The sequence below is a fragment of the Brachionichthys hirsutus genome, chromosome 2 (genome assembly GCF_040956055.1).
Source record: "Brachionichthys hirsutus isolate HB-005 chromosome 2, CSIRO-AGI_Bhir_v1, whole genome shotgun sequence".
Classification (NCBI taxonomy): domain Eukaryota; kingdom Metazoa; phylum Chordata; class Actinopteri; order Lophiiformes; family Brachionichthyidae; genus Brachionichthys; species Brachionichthys hirsutus.
In genome coordinates, this window is record NC_090898.1 from 7,827,764 (window position 1) to 7,852,927 (window position 25,164).

The window sequence follows — 25,164 nt, forward strand, 5'->3', positions numbered from 1 at the left end:
ACGCTGCAGGCGACGGGCTAACAGAGACGAAACATGGCGGACGTTGTCGACAGGTGAATGAACACTGGACGGCATGCAACACGTAACATGAGGAGGAGAGGGTGATGATGATGATGATGATGATGATCTTAAGCGTACACATATGGGCTGAAATTAAATGGCTTCATTGCATATTTCGATATATTAAATCAACGATTTCAGTGATTCTGCTTTCTTTCTACAGTGTTGTAAAGCCAGTCTTTATATTGAGGATATTTTTTTGGGGGCGGGGGGGGGGGGGGGGGGGGGGGGGGGAGCGCTAGCTGAAGCAGCTGACATCACTGTAGCAGCACACAGGAGCTGGGGGGCCAAGCGGGCCGCGGCCCAGCCAGGCTCCCCTTCCTTACCCTGTCTGAGGAGTGGGAAATACTGTCATTAATCTTCTTTTCAGCTGGAACAAACAGCGGTGGTTGAGGAAAGAAGAGTCACATGTTAGCCGGAACCCAACACCAAACAAGTTAGTTCCATGGAACAAGGTATTAATAAAAAAAAATAAAGCAGCCAAACCTCTTCAGGTTCTGATCGGTGGAATGAGCTTCGTGAAAGGAATGCCATGATGATCATAATGCACAGCCTTTTTTACGTCATGCGCTTTATGATTTAAAACAGTCATGGCTGATTGTACTGAGTGCATCAACATGTTTCACAAAAAAAAAAAAGAAACATATGCTGACGCGGCATACAAGTTTTGTTGCCAATGGAAATATGTGGGCCAGGCAAAGAGGTTTGGCTGACTTCTATCATCAGACGCCTGATAGGAGTCTACACAGAGCAACCACTGGCGGCCCACGTTAGTCGGTGTGGTGAGGGTTTGGGTGGGTGACGGGAGCATGCTGCATGCACAGTGGGGTCAGGAGGCGTAGAGGAGACACCTGGACAACCTTGGCATTAGAGGGGAGGGGCTAGCAGTTGGCGTCGTCACAGAGGTTGGCTTCACAGAAGAACCGTGAGCCGCGTTTAGCAGTGCGGGCCGTGAAGGGCACGCTCTTCAGTACTGGGGGGAGGAGGGGGGGAGGAAGGGAGAGAAAACATGTCACATCCGAGACAGGGGGAGAGGGGGGGGGGGGGGGGGGGCTGAAACACATTCCTTTCCAGAGATCGAAATGAACCTGGGGGAACTTTCTGTGTGCAGTTTAGCTCGACAGAGAAAAACCTTGTGATGTTTCACAAGGTTTTTAATAGGATAAGGAGTAGCAATGCATGAACGCCCCATATGCTTCATTTATATGCTCTGTGATAGAATTAATGACTTTTAGCATAAGCTTTTTAAATTCACACTATAATGCAGTTATAAGCAGATGTGCGTACGTGTGCGTTAATGTAATCGTGAAAAACTAAAGCTCCTCTGATCATCCGTGAATAGAAGCTGAGAATAGAAACATGACTTCATCTGACAATACATGCACTGCACAAACGTTATTGTGCATCATAGTGCTCAAAAGGTCTAAATAAGGGGATTTAATGCAATTAAAATACACTGAGAATGTCATTAAGGGTCATCAGCTGCATAGCAAACAGCTCTGGTGGTAATAACATGAACATTATTAACATGAAATAGACATTAATGAAACATTTATATCATTCACATAAAGCGCTGGTTAATTATCATGATTTAAACATCCGTTAATACGTGCAGACCAGAGGCTGTAGATAATCTTTCTTTCTTAAAGAATTTGAATCTTGTGGTCGATTCAAGAGGAGCACCTGCTCGATCCCAACCAGTTTCCACTGGGAGAATCCCATTATTGAAACGCCTCGATATTACAATAATAATATCAAACCTTCGGCTGTACCAACTACACCTTGAGGCCCAACAGCAGGAGAACCGGACAGAACATCACGGGATAGCTGGCGACCGCTGTGCGGCTATGAGCTGTGCTCCTGAGGCGTCTGAACCACGTAGCACAAGGTGCACTTCAAAGGAGCTGAGCAGTGGACGACCACGGTCATCCGCGACCTGGGATGACCTGAGCTGCTGGCGGCCGTAGGGTTTCGCTCTAGGGTGCTGTCTGGCCCACCTGTGATGATGTCTTCGATAGTGCCATCCTTTCCCTCGTACACCGGCCGGTGGTCTTTGGCTTGCCGCCTGCGCAGCTCTGCAATCAGCTCCTGCTGCTGCTGCCTCTTCTTCTGGGCTTGGACCTGCAAGCAGTATATTTTGAATGTTTGCTGTGCTCTTTGGCAAGGCCGCAAGGCTTCATTTAGCAAAGAGTAAAACATCGACTGCGTTTCTTTCAGTTGCATGAATTTGGACTATCGTACCTTGGGATCGTGTTGCTTAGCTTCCGCAGCCAGTAACTTCTCTTTCAGCGCTTGCTCCTGCTTTTTCCTTTTGTCATTTTCTGCCAACGCATCCTGTCGAGAAGAGAAAATGTGACCCGCTAGATATTAAAGATAAGTCGGTGCACTCACTCACAAATGAAATCTTCCTCTTTTCTCCTTTTAAACTCAGTTCCATTATAAACACACTTAGTCTGTTTAAAAACATCAGTTTGAAATGTAGAAAAAAGAAAAACCTCAGCCAGCAACTAATTAGCGTTCGCACGTTTCGAGTCATTTTTCTAAATTACTGTCTCGTAGAACCTTTTCTCTTTTTCGTTTACACACTTTAATTAATTTTCAGGGCCCGCATCTGGAAATAAAAGGCTGAAAACTGAACAAGTTGACTCCTCATCTTCTTCAAGTTTTTCTCCCCTCGCTTCCTGACCATGTCTGACTCACGACCCTATTTTTCAAATATTGAACTATTCCTTAAAGTCGCACACACGCACACACACACACATGTGGAAATCCTCACACATTGCACATTTCCTCAAGCACATCCCATAAATCCAGACAGAGAACAATCTCAGGAAGTGTCCTGCATGGCGGGGCAGGGTGAAGTGTCCGGGGGTGGCAGTAGGGAAGGGGGGGGGGGGAGGGGGGTCTAAACGCTGCAGCTGCAGCAATAAGTAGGTCTCAGCTTGCCTTTCCTGTTATTTAACCTCGGACTATACGCCATGTCCTGTGGCAGGGATTCAGTCAAAGACCTGTCCTGCTCTGCTCTCACTGAGACGGACGGCATCCGTCTGAAAACAGGGAACTCTCTCTCTGGCCAAGAGAGTTGAAAGATGCCCTGATGCACCGTCCTTACCTTGTAAGCCTTGATGAAGCGCACAAACACTGGGAAGAAGACCGAGGGTGGAGCCGTCTTGGCACTCTCTCCAAAGTAGTTCACCACATTGTTGAAGGCTTCCTAGAAGCGGGACGGGGGGGCAGAGCCAGAGTGGAAGCAATGGATGTAAACACTGTCGAGTAGGGAATCATGAGGCCCCTGAGATGCGTGTGGGACACAAGCTTGCTTCGTGTGTCAGGAGGTGAGGACAGTGTTGCGCCTACCTCTGCTGTCTTGGCGTCCTTCTGCAGCTTGTCCAGCTGTGTGTCGCTCGCCTGGATGAAGCCTTTCAGCACCGAGTGGTCATGGAGGCTGCATTCCCTTCGGATCAGATCCATGCCTTTCCCCAGCTCCCGCACATCCAGCAGCACGTTTTCCAGGGATACTTTTGAAGGCATAAAGAGGCAATAGGTTGCATTTCATTTGTTCAGCTGAGCATCCTGTCAACATCTCTGCAGTTTCTGAACTCACCTGCTGCAGCTTTATCCACAAAGTGCAGCTCATTGTAGAAGTTGGCCAGCTCGGGGTATTTCTCTTTCACAATGACAGCTATGTAATGAAGCAACGTCATCTTCCTGTCTGTAGATTTAGTATCCAACAGCTGCGAAACAATATACAGGATATCCCCATATCAGCAAATCTGCACACGTCAACGTGCATGGCATGGTTTTGTTCTAACTGCTTGAAAAATATCTCACCAGATCAAGACTTTGTAATTTGAAGCCATAAACGCAGCCTCTCTTGCTGCTGTTCATGTAGTTTCCCAAGGCTAAAATAATCTGCAAGAAAAAAACAGCAACGGTGAACGAACATACAACAACAACAACAACAACATGACTGCTACGAGCTTTACTTCGAGCATTCTTTTCAACTTCGGTGCAGATTTCACGGAGGCAGAAGCAGCAATGATTGCGTTGAGTTGCGGCGTCAACATGCTGACATTGTCCGAAAAGTTCCCGACAAAGGTGATGATGTTCATTCTCTGTGTGAGTCTCTCAATCTTGCTGAAAAACAGCATGAAGCGATCCTCCTCTGCCAGTTGGTCCAGCGGATGCCTCTCACGCTCGTACTGACGCAGCGCCTTCACCTCCGACTCCGTGGGCAGGAAGCGCATCAGGCACTCCACAAAGTCAACGGGCAAGGCCTTGAGGTCAAACCTGAGTAAAGACGGCGTATAGTTACTTATTTCTGGTTAAACACAGAGAAAAAAAAAATCTAAAAATAATTTCAAATGCGTACTTCTCTATTGCTTTACAGATCTCCTCTGTGGTCTTGTTCGCCTTTCGCAATGTGATGGCTAAGTTCTTGGAGCGATTGGCATCCAGGAGGGTGACTTTGTTTGCTGCCTTCTGGGCACCTTTGCTCTTTGTTGCAGAGAAGTCCACAATTGGACCCTGGGCTCTGGTCTTAAACAGCTCCTCGAACCGCTCGAGATCCAGCTCCTGCACACAAGTGACAGCTGCATTTCTTCTAAACGTACATTTAAGGGCCTGAAAACGCATTTTCTCATTCAGCCTCTTACTAAAAATGGTTGCGGCAAAGGAATTTTATTTTTATTTTTCACTGGTCTGATGTTAGTGGGACTGCGATGGAAAGATGTGATGTCATATATTTTCATTTCTCTTTGTGGATTTAGGAATACAGCAATCAAAATGTAACAAGAGTTGTGGTTTGTGTCCGCAGCGCTGTCAGTCAAAACTGATGAACTCAAACCCACAAGGTTCTGCTGAAGCAGTTTGCCTATCTTCTGAGTGTTAATATTTATACTTAATGATCTACAGGTTATTTAATGCCTTTCTGGCAGTCCAATCTGCCTGACTTACCTCTAGCACACGTTCATCATCAATCTCATTGAAGACTGTGCCTTTGATCTGATTGGGCTTCAAGGCCGTCCAGTTAAACACAGGCAAGCGGAACTTGGTCTTGATGGGCTTCTTAATTCGGATAGCTTTAGTCGAAAGAGAAAAAAATAAATATATATATAAAAGTCTCAAATAAAAAGGCTTAAGAAGTAAAAAGCTGTGTAACAGAATAATCATTTTGTTTAGACTCTCACCTGAGAGACCCAAACTCAGGAAGACAGAGGGAGATGCATCTGGCAGAGGTGGAGCAAGAGGAGGTGGTGGAGGTGGGACGGCTGCATTCAGCCCTGCAATTTTCAAGAAACTATTTCAAAAAGATATTTTCCAGAAAAACTACAACAAAGGGAATTTGCTTGTAAATTGTACGCAGTGATCTAATCAATTCAACAAAATCAGGGTTTTTTTTGGACTGTTTTATTTTTGCTTGATCATCACAGCCTGCATTAAATGCTTTGTAACATCTGTTCTTCATGTTCCATGTGGCCCATATAAAAGTGCTCTAGCGTTTAGCATGGTTTTCGGTGTGCTAGAGTCAGCTGCACACTCAGAGGAAACAAGCCTTGCATTTGTTTTCCTGTCTGGTGTAGCGAACGCGAATGCGACCCAACACCGGCTCACACACGAACAGAGAATAGAACTGAAAATAGACATCCTCTGAGGGTCTGCAGTTCAATCAACTTTCACATATATGAATCACTAGACGCAATCATTGGGTGTCATGGCCTACCCACCTGAGGCAGGAGGAAGAGGAGGAGGCGGCGGCGGTGGAGGTGGGGGAGGAGGGGGAGGAGGAGCTTCGCTGGCTGGTGGCAAACTGGTGTCTGGTCCTCCTGGTTCTGTGAAACGAGCTGTTGAACCCAAAGACAGCTGCCTGAAGTCACCCAGTGGGATGCCAAGGCCGCCACTCCCAGCACCACTCACGCCTCCAACCCCGACTCCCAGAGGCTCGATGGCGATGTCTCCGTCAGGCTTCTTGTGTAAACGGATGGTGCCTTGCTGTTCGAGCTCCAACAGCCGCCTCTCGATGTTGAAATGCCTCTGGAAAGCAGCATCCTTCTCCTTAATCATCCTCCGCAGGGTGTTAACCTGGGTGTTGGTCGACTCGAAGGTCTCCTGAACGGTCGCCAGGGGGCGACAAAGAGACCAACACAATGAGTGCACGCAAAAAAAACCAAAAAACATCCCGTTTCCTGCTGACCTAATTTGATCTCAGAGCAATTTAGTTATACATCTGAAAATGATAACGCACGCACATTAAGGTGACGTGAAGTCTCTCTGATGCAAGTCATGCAAGCAATATGACGTCGTTTCAGTTTTCCAATCTTACCCGTATCACCTGCAGGTCCTTGTCCTTCTGAAGGAGAAGCTTCTCCAGATCAGCCACTTTCATCATCGTTTCATTCTCAACCTCGAGGAGCTTCTCTGTGACCTGTGAGAAAAGAAAGAGAAAGCGAAAAGGGATGAGTGCTGGTGGTGAATTCAGAAATTGATCCTCAGCGATGGCATCTCACCCAGTTTCGCTCCCTCCCACTCCCTCCCCTATACGCTGTGCATCATCAATAAGAAATAAGACGTACAGGGAAGTAAGATGCAACATGAGCATGACACAGCTTTCGTTTTTGCTTTTGAACAGATTTGACATGTTGCATAGGAATTCTTGAGGAATATTAACCCACATCCTCCCCCATCATTCCAGACTCATGAGCGTCAAGCTTGTTTTGACATTCTTAGAGTGATGTCAGAGGCTGCCTACGACCTTTCCATGGGAAGAAGGTCTTTGCAAAGCAAGCGTGGGACACACATGAACCAGCATAAGAACAATATCAAGATTGTTTTATGTGCGGCGCTTTCCAGTGGTCTCCACCCCATCATTATCCCAAGCCACAAGCAAAATGCAAACACTGACTAAATTTCTAATCACCACATAGAAACAGCTGAGTTAAGTACACGGCTGCTGAACCACAACAAACTCATAAAGAGTGCCCAGAGAGCAGTGCTGGTGGTCCAGGCTAGGTGGAGCACTTACATGAGACAGGTGATCTTCCAGTTCCTCCACCTTCTCCAGGGCTGCATTCTTTGTCTCTGCATCCTCCAGCAGCCCACCCACGTCAAACACGTTGTCCAGGTAGGCCTGGATCTGCACTGACAGCTTGTCACTCTCCGTGTGTTTACATTTCTTACAGGAGGGAGAATTAAAGCAGGATTAGCAACACTACATGTACTTCACAGATAATCTCTGCTGGAGATTTGAACCACATTGTAGTCACTTTACCTCCAGGTAATCATCCAGTCCCAGTTTAGTGAATTCATACTGCAGGTGGACTCTGAAGTTCATGTCCTCCACTGAGTGGACTACGATGTTGATGAACTGCATGCAAGCGACCTGACAAAGGAGGGAGACAGATCAAGTTCAAATGTATTTGACCGGATGCAGAGTCGGACACACATGCAGGAAACCAGTCTTATACCATGTAGTCAATGTTTCCCTCCTCACAACGGAAGTAATCCATCAGTCTCTCAAAGCGATGCTTCTCCTTACATACCTACGTTTAAAACAGACAAGAAAGAAAGAGATTGAATCCCTAGGAAGGATTTATAATAAACAGAAAGAAAGTAAACAGCCCTCATATGTACCAACATCCTGGTATTTCAAAATGCCTCTCTCTATTCGGAAATATAATAAACTGAATTCATTTTTGGAGACAATAAATAGAAAGATTACTACAACATGCCTTTTTATTTAGTTTATAATTTATCATGCTTTATTTATTGGAGCATAATACAATGAATAAATGCAATTCCTGGATCAAACATTCACCCTCATGAGATTTTGCTGTATGTAAACTGATAATTGCTTCCTCCATTTGCAACAACAACAACCTCTGCTTATTATCATACTTCATGGGAAGGAAAATCGGGAAAAGATAAAGACATGCAACAGATATTTTTAGTCAGTTTCCTACACAAACATATGCTGGAAGGGGAAATGGAAAGAAAATACTGCTTCCAAGTTTCTTTTCAGTGCTGCAGAAATCCATGCCCATTTCTGACGACCCAAACTAGAAGTAGTAGTATTTGTGGCTTTAACACGTGATTACTGGCACAGCTGTGGCTGCGTGCCATCTTGGGAGATTTCGGAGACGTGTCACCTCGTAATGATGCAGAAGTTTAAATAAAGCTACAGAAGTACCTTCTCGCTGGAGCTTTTCAGCTGGTGGTGTTTAGACGACTGTGCAGGCAAAAGTCAAACGGCTCCCATCAGGGAATTGATCGTCATCATTGTTCAAGGTTGGCTCAAATCTGGTGTGTAAATGAAACTAATGACCTCATACCCCTGATGACCTCATGCACACACGCACTGACGAGGGAAAAGGTGGAGCTTTAATTATGTCCGTTTCTGGCCATTTAAACTGCAACTTTAGCTAATGGGGTGTCAGTGTAATGTGAATATAATAAAGTATATTTTCCATAGGTGTGATTGTGTTCCTGAATGGTTGTCTGTCTCTGTGTGGCCCCTCGATGCACTGGCGACTAATTCGGGGTGTGCTGAAGGAATAGGTTCCAGCCGCACTCCCGTGAGCCGCAGAGTGGAAAAAGCGGTTGCAATGACGATGTATACTAAACAGAGCAGCACCTTCAAGACGCTTTGTACTGTTAAAAAGGAAAAGGCAGGAGGCGGAGCTAGAAGTAGAGATGAAGATGCTGAGGTTCTCCTTGGGAGTGACCAGGTTGGACAGGATTAGAAATGAGACAATAAGAGGGACAGTGAAGGTTAGACGTTTTGGAGATAAGGTCAGAGAGACCAGACTTTGATGGTTTGGACATGTCCAGAGGAGAGACAGGGACTATATCGGTAGATGGATGTTGAGGATGGAACTGCCAGGGAGCAGGGCTAGAGGTCGACCCAGGAGAAGATATATGGAGGTAGTGAGGGAGGACATGAGAGTGGCTGGTGTTGGGGAGGACGATGCAAAGGACAGGGTGAAGTGGAGAACACTGATTTGCTGTAGCGACCCCTCATGGGACAAGATGAAAGTACAGTAGTAGAGGACAGCCCTGGTAGCACTTTTAGTCCTGTCGATTATGGGATTAAAATTTGATATTTTGGGAGACGCATTATTTACTTTACTAAATAATATCATTAAACCGTTGCTTTGGGCACCTCTTTGAAGTTATCAAATGCTGACAGGATGATCTCATGTCCACCTCGGACCAGACAGACAGCAGCCAGCAGCTCAAGGACCAGCGCTTTTGTCCTAGAAATACAGGAGACACTGGATGAAGTTCAACTGCAAGAAATGTGGTAGAACACGTTTAGATTAAAATCAAATTAATATCTCAACATGCAGGAGTTGAAGTCTGTGACCCTCAAAGGCGTCTGAAGCAAAGGAAGCTTTTTGTATTCCCCCACCAATCCTTCATTATGAAGTGATCGGCGCTCACCACTAATCTTTCTCGAGTAAACATTCCTTTAACAGCCTGTATTTACGCTCCCGATGCCCGACTTCAGAGAGAACCTGAGCCCCACAAAGAATGGAGGGGCATATCGTATGATTAAGCTGCAGGGCTTCTCCTATTGTCCAACACAGTCATGCGTCTATAGAGGCGGGGCCCTCAGTACTTACCGTGAGTTCTTATTGTTCAGGCTGAGAGCGATTTCATTGACTGCGTGTGCATGAGACATGACCATATTGAAGCCATACTGCATGGGAAGGACACCGAGAAAAAGAGACACGGCGTGGTTAGAGGACACGGAGTGTAGTCTGAGGACTTATCCACTTATAATCTATCTATGGAATAAACTGTGAGCCTCTATTTTGTTCTTTGTTTTTGCTACCTGATAGTTCATGATTGCTCTCAAGCACATGATGCACACATGCACATCATCTTTTTGGCTCACGAGGCGGGAGTTCTTGATGGTTTTGCTGTTGGAAATGGAGCCATAGCTGCAAAAGATGGCAGAGATTACTATCTGATAGACATCTAATAAACAGAATCGTGACTTTCATGTATTTCTGAAACTTTTCTGGTATCCATTTGACTGAGGGCAGAGAGAGAAAATGACAGAGAACGAGGTCTGAAAGAAAAAACCTCGAGTGTTTTTGAGGTTACAGATGCATTATGGGAGAAGCCTGGCTTCCTTGCTGCTGAGGCTGAGGTCTTGGAACACAAACTGCCATTATGTAACTCTTGCACAGAAACCATGTGCACAAAATATTACTTTTCTTGTGCTCTCTAGAGACAGCTTTTATTGTGCCTCATGATCCAACCTTTCTGATTTCAATCTAAAAACTACATGATACGTAAAGTTAAACAAAAATATTTACTTGTGTCAGACTTAATATTGTGTCTCGTCATTTCCTGTCTGTGTGTGTCTCAGAAGAGAATCACAACTACCCAACATGCTGCAGCCCACAGCATGGCTCTCATCTGGAAAGATGAGGAAGGACCATTAAAGGTCAAAGGTGTCAGGCCCGACATCAGCCATTCGGGCGCTATCCCGCATTCGAGGTTAGCGGAGGCAATAACAGGGGTAGGCAACAGCAGGGGAGGTAGCTTGGCCATACTTACCGGAGGACAGACTGGCGGGCAGAGCGCACCAGTGTGTTGCAGAAGGGTTGGGTGCTTGTGTGGTGCAGATCCTCGATGGACCTGCTCCAAGACTTAGCTTTATCCAAGAACCCATCGTCCCCATTCTCCAACCCCTCAAAATCCAACCTGGGCCACGTACAGACAGGCAGACAGACAGACAAGCCAACACAGAGGCACAGAGTGCAGAAGAGAAGCACGGGGGAGGTTAGGTCAGCGAGGCAGCTTGGTAGAGAGCCAAGGGGTTATCACAAGAACTGTCATCAAGCTGCACGATAAAGCTCAGCACGGAGACCCTGTTGCATGTAGCATACAAAAAAAGCCAACCCAGTTCCTAAGGAGCGGTTTAGTCTTTACAGATTTGAGTGTGTGTGGAGGCTTGTGTGTAAAATGTACTCACATGACAGCACATTGGGCAAAGGAGAGGTACTCCACCAGGACATCAAGACCTCTGTTCTCATCGTTGAGGAACTCCCTGACCCACCTGTGACGCAAATAACATGGACATGGCACCGGAATAAGAACACAGCCTGATCCTTTTTAACCATTAATGAGGACACGGGGAGACAAGAGAGAATGCCGTATTTACAGGATTCTTATTTAGGCCATCTCACGATAGCAACTTTTATACAATTATTAGCTTTAATGTCATGTGAGATAATGGATAAACAGTACAAATATGAACTTCTTTAAATGTAATTACTATAAACTGAAGGACAACTGGAGGTCAAAGTACGAGCAAATTGGATCAGTGGATCCGATTTGTTGTTTTTCTTAGTTTAGTCTTATTTTATAATAAATACAACAATTCCGGGTTTTTGGCAGCTGCCTGGATAAAGTAAGACCTCTGATGATGTCGCATTGTACTCTAACATATCGTTATGGGTTACACTTTCTCCTTCTTTTTATGATGACATATTAAAAACCTTCATTATATTTCATATCCAGGAGAAAACAATGAAGCTGTTAAAACAGCTCAGACAAGGTAAAGAAACCCCGCAAGCTGTTGGACAGGCTTTAAACAAATCCCCAGATTAGCAAACTGTATTTGAAAAACAATGTAGATGCAAATTCACAATAAAATTAATCATTAAAAAATTACTAAATTCAATGCTTTTCCAACCGGCCTGTGTGCAGCTTGCTTTTTCTCCTGTCTGACCTACTTATGAGGGGAATCATGCTCCCCTCATAGTGTTATCTGATCGGAATTGCTGCCAGAATTACAAAAATAGTGCTAAAGTTGTAATGAAATGGAATGATCCTTTAAAGCCACTCTCTTCCCCCGAATGGAGGAACTTGGCAGGAATGTCATGGAAAGTAAACTAGAGCAAGGTTTCAGATTCCCTCCCTATTTAACTCCTGGGTTTTTGGAGAGAAACAATTCCAAACAAAAGAATTCCCATTGCAACGAGCGAAAGAATGTGGAGGGCATACGGTGTAAGGAGCGGAGCTCAAGTCAGGCCCCTGACAGTCAACAGCATTTAGTCCTCCTCCCCTGAGGATCACCTTCACCTCCTCACTGGCTCCTCAGGGAACTTCGGGGAGGGCAGGATTGGGGTAAAAGGTCCTTAAAATAGTCTCAAAGTGCTGCTTATGATGACGCACTGTTCGTCAGCCAATGGCGAATCAGGCAGGAAAGCAATCAAGGGCCTCAACGTAGCGTCAGGAAGGAGGGGGCAGGGAGGAGTTGTGAGGAGAAGAACAGAGGAAAGCAAACAAAGCAGTAAGGAGTAAGATCTGGGTGCAGAGGGGAAGGAGAGGAGGGGGCGGGCTCTAACAGCAGTTTCCGGTTTTACCGACACCCCTCCCCCTTTGTCCTTCCTCGCTTCTGAACCCTCACTCTTTCCTCTCTTTCCTCCTCTCCTTCCTTCTACTTCTGTCGGGGCCAGCTGCCAGATTTACTTTAAAATGAGCGGTAACACATCATCAGAACACGCACACACACGCCTGCATCGGTTACAATTAGCTTCACACACGCCTGCAGTATTTAGAATATTAGCCAGTAGGTCTCAAACGCATTGAAGTGGGCTTTTATCAATGAAGCCAAATGACAATGATGCCTTTTATAGAGGAAACTTTATAATTCGGTGGCACATCGCTACAGCAGATCTTACATGGGGGAGAATCTGCGTCTTTGAGGTCAGATGATAAAGTGAAGGTCTGTCAAACTAAGAAAACAGAAAGATCATTTACTTTCAAATGTGTTTTTGTGCTTTTCGTTGGGTTTTGCTTTGGTCAATTTCGCTTCCGGTCCCTCTGGTGCACACAACAAAACTTCCAGCTCAGCATTAAAGGGGGGGGGGGAGAGGCAGCACAATGGCTACCATCTGGGCATTATGAGGACCCGCTCTGTGAGGCGGCCGCTGCAGAGTTTGGCAAGTTGTGACAATAGGGGGTATCTGGGCACCAGAAAGAGCCCCGGGTCCCCGGGGCAGCAAGGGAGCAGAGCAAACCACCTCGGAACAGATGAAACATTATTCTGATTTCCTTCAGCTTTGTGCACCGATAAACAGATTTATGTAATTCACCAGTAAAATGGGAGGGTGGAGAAATGATTACCCGATGTGGTTTGTCCTGAGTGAGATTTCCAGCTCCCTCAAGACTTTTGTAGATTCCTGCACTCGCCTGCGAAACTTCTGTAACAGAGATTTTTGCAGTGCAGTAAATCTATCACAGTGTAAAAGCTACTTAACACATGCTGAGCCCGGAGCCATTTGCTTTAAAGGACTGTTCCACCAATCAAACACATTACAGTGACAGCAGAAGCAATCATCTTCATCTAGATTTCTCTTCATTAATGCATACATTAACCAGAATGCAACTCATGAGAGCTGTAGTAGGCCTCCTCCATCTATCAAACTCCTTTCTGACTCCTTTGCCCCTGATTGAATACTTGCAGGCCAACACCGATGTGAGACATTTGTGTCATTGTCCTCTAAGTGGGCATCCAAGTTGAAGGGTCTCTTTCATACCTTTCGCGTGGCTCTAGGGTCTAAGTATCCTCGTAGCTTCTGGATGTAGGTGTGGGGTGGGTTCTTCACCTGAAACCTCTCCTGTAACAGAGCATGCATTGTTGAGTGGGTCTGCTGAAATGCTGGTGCAGAATGAGTTAAAGTGGGGTGGGTACACCGCGGGGGCGCTGGGCTGGCCACTTATCTACAACAGTTTATGAATGCACCTGGTCGCAGATCAGATCCCACTTCTTCTCGTTGTCGTACTGTCTGAGAAGCCGGGCTTTGTCTGGAGGCAGGTTCATAGAGTGCTGGGAATAAAAAAAAAATACAATGTTAGTTTCACCGAGAAGAGCCACGTTTCCTTCTTTCCTTTTTTAGTGACCATTTCTAGCAGCTGTGACCGAGAACAAGTAAGTGGTCAGCTCTTTAAAGCAATCTGCGCCAACTCCCATGCACAGCCACAATTTAGGGTTATTTTGTATTATTATTAAAAGAACAAGAGGCAAACAGTACACAAAAACAGTACACAAGTAAAATAGCAAATATTTAATGTTCTAAGAGCCTTGTGGACAATTTCTGTCACCTCACTTCCTGTGTGGATTCTCAGCTTCCTGTCACAGGAGACGATCGGTATCTCCTCTGAACCTCAAGTCTCACCGTTGCTCAGAGAAGGTGACACTTTCATTTCAAACAAACCTCTATCAAGGTTCAGAGCGGTCATGTAACCCACGGACCCAAACACTGGAGCATCATGTGAAATGCTCGCTGTTGCTCAAATGAACCCCTAAATGTACTTTGACTGTTTTATGTCTTTGTGACAAATGTTTTTAAAAAGAAATAACCGCCTGTTTGGCAAGTTTTCTGATTCATTGCTTCCTAACTTGGGTTACAAACAGGTGCCTCGCAGAAATCTTCAAAAATGAGGGAGGGCAATAGAATGAGGGAGAGACAGCGCCTGAAACTGTTCGTCTCAGCCATTCTCTTTGAAGAGACATGAGGGATTGTTTGCACTGGGAACCCTCATTTACACCCGCATCAACAGAACCCTGTTAGCCCGCCAGCTTGACATTTAACCTGCAGCCATAACTCAGCCTCCATCGAGCGCAACACCCCGTTAACCCATCCCAGGCGAGAGCCCACGCTAGCGTTGGCATTTGGCTACCTCGAGAGTGTTGGAAAATCCTACTTTAAAATTAATTTTCCACATCTAAATCACCCTCTTTCCTCGATAAACACATCACAAATTATGCTTTCTGCCAAGGCTAACTAATTGCTGCACATAAAATAGCACTTTCTTGTAATCACAAATTCCAAAGCAAACTCCATCACACTTCCTTAATCAGTCACCAGATGCCAAAGAGAAAAAAGTAAAACAAAAAGGGAAAAAAGGCTGCAATGTCTGGCAAAGTTAGATCAGGCTCTAACTGCACACATGGAGCCTTTGATATAACCTGTTTTATTAATCCGTTGCAGGAGAGTAGACGGAGGCCACATGCATACCAGATGTCAGGAATTAAAGGAGGAATGTGCCGTTTTTTTATAATAGTAGTTTATAGTAGTACATTCTCTCTCTCGTCTGACCCCCAAGCTTCCTCTGCTCCTCTCTCTTGTCTGGGAGACCAAAAACTGACTTTAGGAAATTCGTTCTGGGAAGTGAGGAAGAGGATTTCCCATCTTGTCTGTCGCTTAAGGATTATCTGCCTTGTGTCTAACAAAGACCGGACACGACGCACCATATTAAAAAAAAACAAACAGATGGCATTAAATAGCAATGGTCACAAATAACCTCAATTAAAAACCAATTAATAAAGTTTTCATATTAAATAACTAATTAAGTTGATCTATGCATAACGAAACAATGAATGATATGTACCAAATGCAAGTGGATTTCTTGCATTCCAGATACCTCTATATGTTTGAATCTTGATGGAAGCACCTCCATGTTAAATGAAATAAACAGCCCAGGTATCTCCCCCAGCATCGGCCCATGCCCAAAGTGTTTCTCCCTTTGTTTCCTCAGCCAGTCACGCATACTGAGGTAGCCCAATGAAGAGCCAGGCAAAGAGCAAAGGTCCCAATTTGCGCTAATGCAATTCTGAACGGCTGGACAGCATGCAGGCCAGACACACAGATGCATATCCATTAGGCAAAGACAAAAGGGACAAAGCCAGACCATTGCCACTGCCCAGAGACAGATCTAAATGCACCGAAGAAAAACACGAAAGAGGAGCAATCCAATAATTAAATGCCATTATGAGCAATGAAGACTCTGAAGACTTATAATGGTTTGCTCTTTTTCAGTTGGCGCCTCAGGGAATGTAAATAAATACAGGTGGTACTATGAGCAGATGCCTGGGCAGATGCCTGGGTGGGCATACAAACTATTGCCTCGGATGACAGAGATCCTCCTGCAATGCAGAGAAAGGTGCAGGACTTGTTTCTCTTCAGACTAGATTTGAGTAATTTGAGCAAACAAACCCAGTTGAACTAATTTCATTTCACGTTCTCCCACAGCGATACAATCTCACGCTTCCTGTGTTTATAAAAAGCCAGAGCGAGGACAGGAGAAAGGGGAGCAGCAGCTTCTAGAGACATACTTTACAGGGTAAAAAAACTTTGGAAATGTAAAATATGTTAAGCACTTGTTACGTTGCAATGTTGCCCACGAACTCGCTCCTACAGCGGCTTGTCTTGTTCACCATGAGACAAAGTATTCAATGCAGAGCTTTGTTTTGATTTGGTGCTGTGCCATTTTGACATTGGAGCTCGTTTCTTTCCTCACTAAAAATCTGCAAACAGTCACCAGTGGGCAGGGTCAGTGCGTGCCCCCCCCCCTGGGTGCTGTGTGGAGAAAGAAAAAAAAAACCCTGCAGCTAAAATACAACACCAGTACTCTGCACAACCAGATGAACTGGTTCCATTATCACCGCCATCGCTCCATTGTGTCAGAATGGGAGACAAGAGTTCCAAACGGAACCCGGACAGGAGCGTGCAGACCTTTACTGTATCAGACCCTGAAACAGTTACGCTTGGTAACAGGTTGCATGACTATTGATCCTTTGCTTTTGCTTTTCACATCATGATATCTCAAAGGAAAGGAGTTATGAGCTGAGCAAAGGCCACGAGAGGTTTAGTGTGAAGTTAAATCTATTAAAGAAATACCATTATCTATTGTTCTAATGTCTTAAATATGCATTTCTTTTCCCCAAGTTTTACATCATGAAATTAATTTTTCCTTTTCACTATTTTCTTCCCCTTTATAATTGTTAGGGCAAATTCAAATTCAAACATTATGCAAGAAATAGATTAATCATCTAATTGGTAGTAAAAGAAGTGCTGCATACCAAACCCCGTCGTAAACATAAACAGTAGGACAAACATTTGGGATGATCGGGCGTTGTGCAGCAGGTTTAAGCCCAGCAGCAACCCGACCATGTCAGGGCATCACCTCTGAACAACAAGATATTTGAGCCTCTAACAAAGGCAGACAGAAGTTTTTAAGACTCCACAGTTAAAGCAGGCGAGGGGTCAGGTTGCAGGTTAAGGAGGCATGGAGAGACCAGAAGAGCCATCAGGGACTTGGCAGAGCGCTCTAGTCACGCACAGACGCCCACGGCCGAGGGGGGGGGGGTAGGAAAACCCACGGTCACGACAGACATGACTCAGTCAAAAGGGCAACTCCATCTGTCCTAAACTGGACGTCTTCCTTAATCCGAGCTGATTTACAAGCCACCTTGACACCAGCTGAAGTCCTGCAACTCCAGAGGCTCCCAGAGAGGCAAATGGAAACGAGTGACAGGATGTTTCCTCCCCCTGATTCTTCTCACAGCTTCACACTGTCAGTCAGGATAAGATACACGCTAAACTAGAAGGCTCTGAGTGTTAAGGCTCTGCCGACACTCTGTCCTCAGCTACGTTGAAGAAGACGCTGAGCAGATACGCACTGCCTTCCTGTGGCGCTAAAACAACCCACAATTGAGCAAATGCGCACAATGTGATTCTCTTCCTCTGTGCTCGGTGGTTCGGACTCCGGGTTAGTGATCTATTTTTATTTGTTTTGTTTTTTTGAAGCCAGGCTTTGTTGTCGTTAGCTCAAAGGGAAATGACTGGGCGACCGCAGAGGTCACTGCTGGACAGGACCTGTCCCGGTTCAGACAGGCCCCTTCAGCAGTGTCTGCTCATCAGGGTGCGGTCCAGGAAAAAGGAACTAAACTAAACGGTAAGACAGCGACACAATCGAGGGTCACAGTCACAAAAACTAACCCCCGGTAAGGACAAAGCAGGATAGTCTATCTTATTTCACAGATTAGCATGAGACAACCTGGAAAAGACAAATAGAGAACAGCAATATGCAAGCTGCACATTGATCCAGATGTGAGGACGGTGTGTCACCTTCTCATCCAGATCACAGTAAGAAAGGCAACACAAGTTTTCATTAGATTGAGGAAGTATTCTGTAAATCTAAAAATAAAATGATTTTAACAGAACGGGTAAAAACAGAACACACACACACACACACACACACACAGTCATGTGACTCCATGAGGTGCGGCTCATCAAGACCTATGACCTAAATAAATGACCTCATTCAGGCTAAATGTATCTGTGAATCAATGTATGACAGCTTTTTATCAATGACTGTCATCACTATTGTTTGGATTTGCTCTTTTCCTCTGATTTGAAACACAATGAGGAGACAGGATGAGAGTCTCAGCTGCTGTCGTCAAAGGGCCGCGGTCACTTCCTTCACACTTCAGGAAATCATAAACCGGGTAATGGCGGGTTTGTAACGCGGCACTGCGAGATCATGTGTGTTTCTGCACATCCACATCCACATCAACGTGTTTATCCGTGCGGGGATGAATTGCAGGTGTTTTTTTTCCTGCTCCCAGGTAAGCCTTGCTGAATAAAAAGCAACAGGGCAGAGTGTGAGAAAACACTGCCCCCCTTTCTCTGAGGAGACTGGATCACCTGGTCGTCTTTTTGCAAGGTAACCTGAACCTAGCAATGACAACAAAGCATAAGTCTCTCACAAAGATGCTGGAAGAGCAGGGAAGATGCTACCAGCTCCCATTGAAGGCTGAGGGTGGGAGGAAGAGGCGGTGAGGTGGTGATGGCCCACCGGACACAGGTCCTTGTTTACAAAGCAAACATTCAGCCAGTTGAGAGCTTGTTTATTGAGAAATAAACATATCAGAGTACATATCTTATTTACATGTAAACGCCAGCCGGTGGCTGATCCGCATTCTTAACGGATATAAGTGACTCACTTTGTATTTCGCACAAATTTAAAGCTTCTTAATGATTAGCTATAGATGAAGGATAAAGAAAGATATGCTTAATAATTGTTCCCAATTAAGTAATACAAAATAAATATATTGTACGGTTTATAAAATAGCCATTATAGCCATTTCATGGACTCTGGAACTAAAATGTATTAAAATTGACTATAATATAAAAGTGTCTCTTCTCTTCAGTGGTAGAAAACAGTGAATTTGATTTTCTTTTTTCAAGTTAATGACAATTAGTCATTGATTTTTTAATCTTTCAGTCACATTTTGGTTGATGTGACAGGACTGTTACGACAACATTATTTACAGCTGGAGTTATCTGACTCCTTTACTCATCTCTGCCATCCTGCTAGTTCACAACTTCCCCTTCTCCAGCCAGGATGTACTTCGAAGCCTTCGCTCGTCTCCCATGAACTCGCATCTTCTGGTTTGTGACCTGTGAGTCACTCCGTTGAGAGAACTAACTTTCCCTTCAGTCAAGCCAATGGGCATCCCACAGCCAGTCAAAGCTACAGGAAGTTGGTGAAATGCCACTTAGGACTGATAAATCTAGAAGCACCTCCCAGAACCCATTTGCTCATCCCTTTATCTTCTTATTGACATAGCAGTGATTAACAGTGGTGATAGCTGGAGACCATTATCACCACAGGGTTCTTTAACCCAAAAGATGAAGATGAAAACGTCCTGACCTAAATGCTCTTCTGAATGCTGATATTCGTCAACTTATCGAGGAAGTTCCAAAACAATGGGAACATCAATTTGATCCTGCAAAATACTTTTGTTTTTTGTTTTTTTATGGACTGCGTCTAGGAAATGTGAGCACAAACATATATATGAATGAGGCATAGATAGATAGCGGAGACATTCATGCAGTCCTGTGTGTGGAATATCCTGTTTGTTCTCCTCTGTGTGCGTCCATAGAAGGTCCAGGGAATTCCTAGCCAACAGATGATATACACAAAGAATGTCAGGAATGCAGGTATGCCTCAGTAACTCATGGCGGCCGGGCCTTTTGACACTGCCTGGTTAAAAAGATGAAGGACAACCAAAGAGAGAGGGCAGCAAATCCTAGCTTGTACATACGCAGAGGAAAAAGAAAAAGTAAATCTACCAAGCTTTCCAGGACTTATCGTCTTGGTGAATGTCTGTGTCGGACGCAAGGGGGATTAAAATAAAGAGGAACAAAAAGTGAAGCCAAACACAAAAAAACAAGAAACTAGTCAAAATTCACGTGATTTCCTTTAGTTTCTCAAGATGACCATCCTCTTGAAACAATACTGCAAAAAGCCAGAAGCGTAAACCGGGAGATTTAACAAGGGCAATAATTACATCAATGCCACTACTGGCTGAAAAAGGTACCATGAAGCAATAATCCACCAACTCTTACGTTTGGTTAAAACAATGTGTTGTTCTGAGCATCGGCGTGAAACGTCCGCTGATACAAAAGGTACCAGGGGATGAGCCCCCCCTTCTGAAACAACACGGACCGACAGAGTCTTCATTGTGTTAAGGAGGAAACCACATCCGACCTCGGTGCAGCTGCATTGGAACTGCAAAGCCTCCAAGACACGCAGACATGCATGCATTTACTTAAACAGACATTTAAATCTTACACGTATATTGAAAACCAAATGCAGCTTCTTCGCACAGCAAGCTGCTGAAAAATAACACATTTGTCAACAAAAATGATGTCTGAGTCGTCAACAACAGGCACAAGCATGATCTTATCGGTGTGAGGGAGAACATTGTGTGTGAGCTCATCGTTGTGAGCTAACAGGGAGCTACAGTCTGTTAGCATAGTTAAGCACGAGGACTGGAAACTGGGAGCGGCTTGCTGTTTTCTCCTTTCTGGATTTTATTCTAAGATGAGCCAACCGGATACCTGTAGCTTCATGTTGATCTTCAAATCAAACTGTCTGCCAGAAAGCGATGCCCAGCCCAACAATACCATTTTCTGTCTGCTGCTCAGCTGCTCTTAACTTGACCTTTGCTTTCAAAAATAGCTGCAGGGAGAGAAAGCGGGAAGCACTAAAACTCGCCATAAAGCCCGGCCCAGATTGGGGGGAATTGTAGCCCAGGGGTGTAGAGAGGCAGGTGGCCGGCCTTGGCTGAATCGGACATGCCACCCTGCTTGTGCTGCTCCTCTTAAAACAAGTTAACTGCGTGTACTCAACTCCTATAACCCCCCCCCCACCCCCCATCTTCCTAGACATAGGGTGGCTGAGGCAGATATATAGGATAATGTGCTTGTTAAAAGGCAAAACAAACACATTTTCCCATTTTACAAAAGAGGAGTGGTGATGATGATGTATGTGGGAAAGGGAGAGGAAGATAGAACAGTCCCATAAATAAACTGCAAGCACCATTTAACAAATGAAAATGATTTCGGTTTTAGGTCCAATCAACAAATCGCACGGCTTCGCTCCATCAGTTCGCCGCTGATGGCATCTGTGAGACACTAAGAGCTTCCTTTAGAGATGTCATTCGTCATGAAACAGTGATGTCATAGACGGTGATGAGTTTGCATTGTCAGCATGCCTGATTTTATGACTCAGCATTTTCTTCTGCAGCTTCCCAAAGATTGGCGAAGCACGGCTATTGAACAATCAAGCCTCAGGTGAAAAGCTTGCAGCGCCACATCGACACATGATGCAACGCCACGACAGGGTGCAGAAGACGTGGAGACTGGATCAGAATCAGACAGACTTGGTTGGGATGGCTTTCAGTTCAATCAAGTGGTGAAAATAATCCCCTGCTGCTGCCGTAGACGCTCTTAAATATGTGTGTGCTGTTTTAAAATGTTGGAAAAGTCATTACACCAGAGAGCAGTGGCAGGCAGCCAGTTCAAAGGGAATTTTCCCCTATTCGAGTTCTCCTGTGTCATCAGCCAAGACTAGACCGCAGGAATCCAGTGGTCGATTGGTGGATAGACGCGTTTAAAGAGGATCCAAGCTCAGATGTGAATCTTTGAAAATACCACTCGCTCATTTCACCCCATTTTCTATAAAGGACAGACTCGATTTACTTGGGACGGACCCACAGTGAGACTGAATTGAGGAAATGGGACGGTAGGAAACACTGACTTGTTCCATATGTAAACTGAAACCAAGGATAAGCTTGATTTGCCATAGACAAAGAGATGAACTCCATGTGGAGAATGCTACCAATGGACCTGTGAGGTCTGGGCAGACCCGTATCACCATCTCTAATGCCGTGCTGTGCATCCTGCATCCGACCACAGCGACTGTTGCCTACAAAGTCATTTCTCCTGTAAATCGCAGAAAGGAAAATGTCAGGCAGCTGTTTGCAGCCCCAAAGGACAGAGCTGCGGCTGTTCCTGAAGGCGCTGGACAGCGGAGGCGCAGACGAGTCGATGCTTTTAGCACATGCTGCTGGTTAGAACTGACCCGGACATTTTATTAGCAGACCGTGTGAAGTAACCCAGGGGCCTTGCCCCTCCTCCACTCTCCTCGATCACCTACAGTAGATCTGCCCTGTTGAAGTCATTAGCCCAGGGATTATTACTACACTGGCGAAGGCTGCTGCAAAGATGACATCATTAGGGGCTGCTGTCAGTCTGGCGAGACGTCTGACGGCTGCGTCTGAGAGGAGAGGGCAGTCCCTGCCGTGCAGATGCTGACAGATGTGGTCACACCAGAACGCCATCATGTAAGAGGAGGCACAGTGGTCCAGAGTGGGACACATTTTTGAATATATTCCATGGAAAGTGTGCTATTTTTAGGTCAATAATGTCTATGCTAAAAAGTACTGAGGTGGAATGCGCTAAATTTGGAAAGAGAATATTATGAAGAAATGGTAGGAACAGCTAAATCAATAGTCACGGCAGGACAGGAGATCCGTGACCTCGTCTTCCTGAGTAACACAAACACGACGTCAGAAACTCTTGATGTGCCTTTATCTCACAACAAGGGACAAGCAGCATGGAGAGAGGGCCATTGTCTGATAAGAGCACTAAAATATACACATATGTTGTCCTTTCCCACAAAGTAAAGGAAATCTGGAGCGAGAGTGGGTGGGGTGAGAGCGCTCGAAACCACCTCCCAGTGAAAAACACACCTAAAATGTTGAGTCTACCGCCTCTTGCATAGAAATCATCTGCTCTGCACATCTGAGCATAATAACAGGGATTGTTTCTGTGACGCAGGCCAGTCAAACAAAACTCTTCCAGCCACTGGAACGGCGACATGTTGTTGTTTTTTTAATGGGAAAAGTGATGGCCACAAATTGTTACTCATCAGTCAAATGGAAAAAACGTACACTCATCTGAAATGTCCAAAGCGACAGGACATTTTGTGTGAAAGAGACACGACCGGCGCTGTTACAACAGCACTTACAGCGTAGTGCAGTTTATAACGGTCACACAAACAAGCCTTGAATGGCACCGCGCTGCGCTTTTCTCAGCTGATAGCTCAGGCATGCAAATAATGGCTTCATTCCAGAATCGTGGAGAGTCCAAAAAGTGTTCCTGAATGAGACAGAGTTCTGAGATCTGAATTGTTTAGTGGAGATCCCAGCTCTTGGCTGCTTGATGTGGTAATTAAAGTCTTAAACAGCTGGAAGTCAAGGATGGGTGTGGGCGTGGCTATGCTGTGACACGGAGCAGGGAGCACAAAATAGGCACCTGTGAATAGAGAAATAAACAGGCAGCGAATGCTCTGCATTGAATTTTGCCTGTATGGATTTGATGATTCTCTGACTTAAGATGTACCACAGAGCAACAAGTTGGAGTGATTCCACTGAGCCTTCTGTTGTCTTTGGATGTAGAAGTGGAAAAAGTCATCCTGAAAGTAGTAATGGTGCGCGAGTCACGACTAAAACTGTTACGCAGTTGGCCAATCACTGCAGAAAGGCCACTGTGGTATTCTGATTTAATGTATTCCCGTTTTCTGACTCAGGACAACTCTTCAGTTGTGATGATGCATTGTCTCCTTCACCTGACAGGATTGTGTTAGAAACAAACAAAAGCAGCAACGCGTCAATACTGATGTGGTGAGGGACACAGTGGGTTATTTGGACTGAGAAAATATAATCAATATAAATAAAGATTACTCTTTGATAAATTGAAGAAAATGTAAATATATTATAGTAAGTATATTATAGTGAGTTGACAATGAGCAGGACTATTTTAGTTCTTTCACACTAAGAGTTTTTGATCTGCAGTGACATTGTTGTAAATATTACTCACAAGAAAAAATGCCTACAGGTGGAGAAGTGAAAGAAAATGATCTTTAAAATTATTATTTAAGTAGTGACCTGTCAGTTTTATCATGGGGATACCAAACTCCCCTTTGCATTAAGTGCAAAGCGCACAGATACCCAACTCCACCGCGGTGCGCTGCGTATGTGGAGGGGAGGGCTCCCGTGGAGTGGGAGTTTAGGGGAATTCAGAGAATGTTATTTTCTGAAGAAGAAAACTGTAAATAACCCTTTGAGGGGAAATACAGTATAATGCTGGGAAAACACCCCCCAACTCTCACCGTGCTGTGCTCAGGCTTGCCACTTCAGCCGAGACAAAAGAAGAACCGCAGGAGAAGGAGGGGAGAGCGCAGCAAGATTCATTTCAAATATCCGCAGCTCATTATGGACGAGACTTTATAATGTGAGGTAGAAAGAAAAACAGTAGAACAACTGCATGTTACAGCCGGTCATTATTGCAGACGTTTATTCCTAAACTATTTTGGAATTTCAAAATGTATCAAAGCAAATTCGAATTAAATAATGCCATATCTTACAATGGTTTTAAGATATCTAATTGACATCTGAACTACGAGAGAGTAAAATTCGATTTAGAACTTACCAAAACAATGGCGAATTTCTCCTCCAGCTCGGTGGGGTCAGGCATGGGTACCTTCAGAGGCATGATGTGATGCTTCATCTCCGCCTGGCCGTCCACACTTTCTATATTACCCATTTTTTATTATTATTAATTAATTTTTCTTTTTTAACACAGGTTCGCTGTATCCTCGGTTCGGTTTTAAATCAGTCCTTCGGAGTCTTTCAGAAATGATAATTCCAATAATTAATCAAAAACCTCCGCAGTATTCCGATTTCTTTCAAGGATTAAAAAATAGATAAAAAATCCACTTCTTTAAACAGAGATGTAAAAAAAAAAAAAAAAAAAGATGAGAATGCGGCAGTCTGGTATTAATGTCCCAAAACGCCATTAAAGTAATTAACGCATATTACTTTACACTGCAGTATCCCTTCAGATCCTAACTTTCAGAATGAACAATCAAAGTCTTCTCCTTTCTCTT

At 44.8% G+C, this 25,164-nt stretch overlaps 1 protein-coding gene across 1 annotated transcript; it reads right to left on the reverse strand.

The window, feature by feature from the left end:
- Nucleotides 1-941: 941 nt before the first annotated feature.
- On the reverse strand, nucleotides 942-24,821 carry fmnl3 (formin-like 3). The gene is made up of 25 exons (XM_068743617.1): nucleotides 24,708-24,821; nucleotides 13,823-13,906; nucleotides 13,617-13,697; nucleotides 13,204-13,280; nucleotides 11,045-11,128; nucleotides 10,627-10,773; nucleotides 9,893-10,001; nucleotides 9,681-9,757; nucleotides 9,218-9,311; nucleotides 7,524-7,598; nucleotides 7,328-7,438; nucleotides 7,082-7,231; nucleotides 6,383-6,484; nucleotides 5,787-6,168; nucleotides 5,250-5,342; nucleotides 5,017-5,141; nucleotides 4,433-4,635; nucleotides 4,047-4,350; nucleotides 3,892-3,972; nucleotides 3,665-3,794; nucleotides 3,418-3,578; nucleotides 3,173-3,274; nucleotides 2,302-2,394; nucleotides 2,058-2,181; nucleotides 942-1,033 (listed from the first exon to the last, which is right to left on the reverse strand). The coding sequence occupies exons 1-25, from the start codon at nucleotides 24,819-24,821 to the stop codon at nucleotides 942-944; spliced, it is 3,195 nt and encodes a 1,064-aa protein (XP_068599718.1).
- Between the last annotated feature and the right edge of the window lie 343 nt (nucleotides 24,822-25,164).

What these genes read in the sequence shown, in the direction of transcription:
- fmnl3 (XM_068743617.1), bottom strand. Translation starts at nt 24,821, where the DNA reads ATGGGTAATATAGAAAGTGTGGACGGCCAGGCGGAGATGAAGCATCAC. An exon ending in TCCTCTTCCTCCTGCCTCAG is followed by an intron (nt 5,343 to 5,786) that starts GTGGGTAGGCCA and finishes TGAAAATTGCAG; the next exon opens with GGCTGAATGCAGCCGTCCCA. An exon ending in GCTTCATCAAGGCTTACAAG is followed by an intron (nt 2,395 to 3,172) that starts GTAAGGACGGTG and finishes TCTTCTCGACAG; the next exon opens with GATGCGTTGGCAGAAAATGA.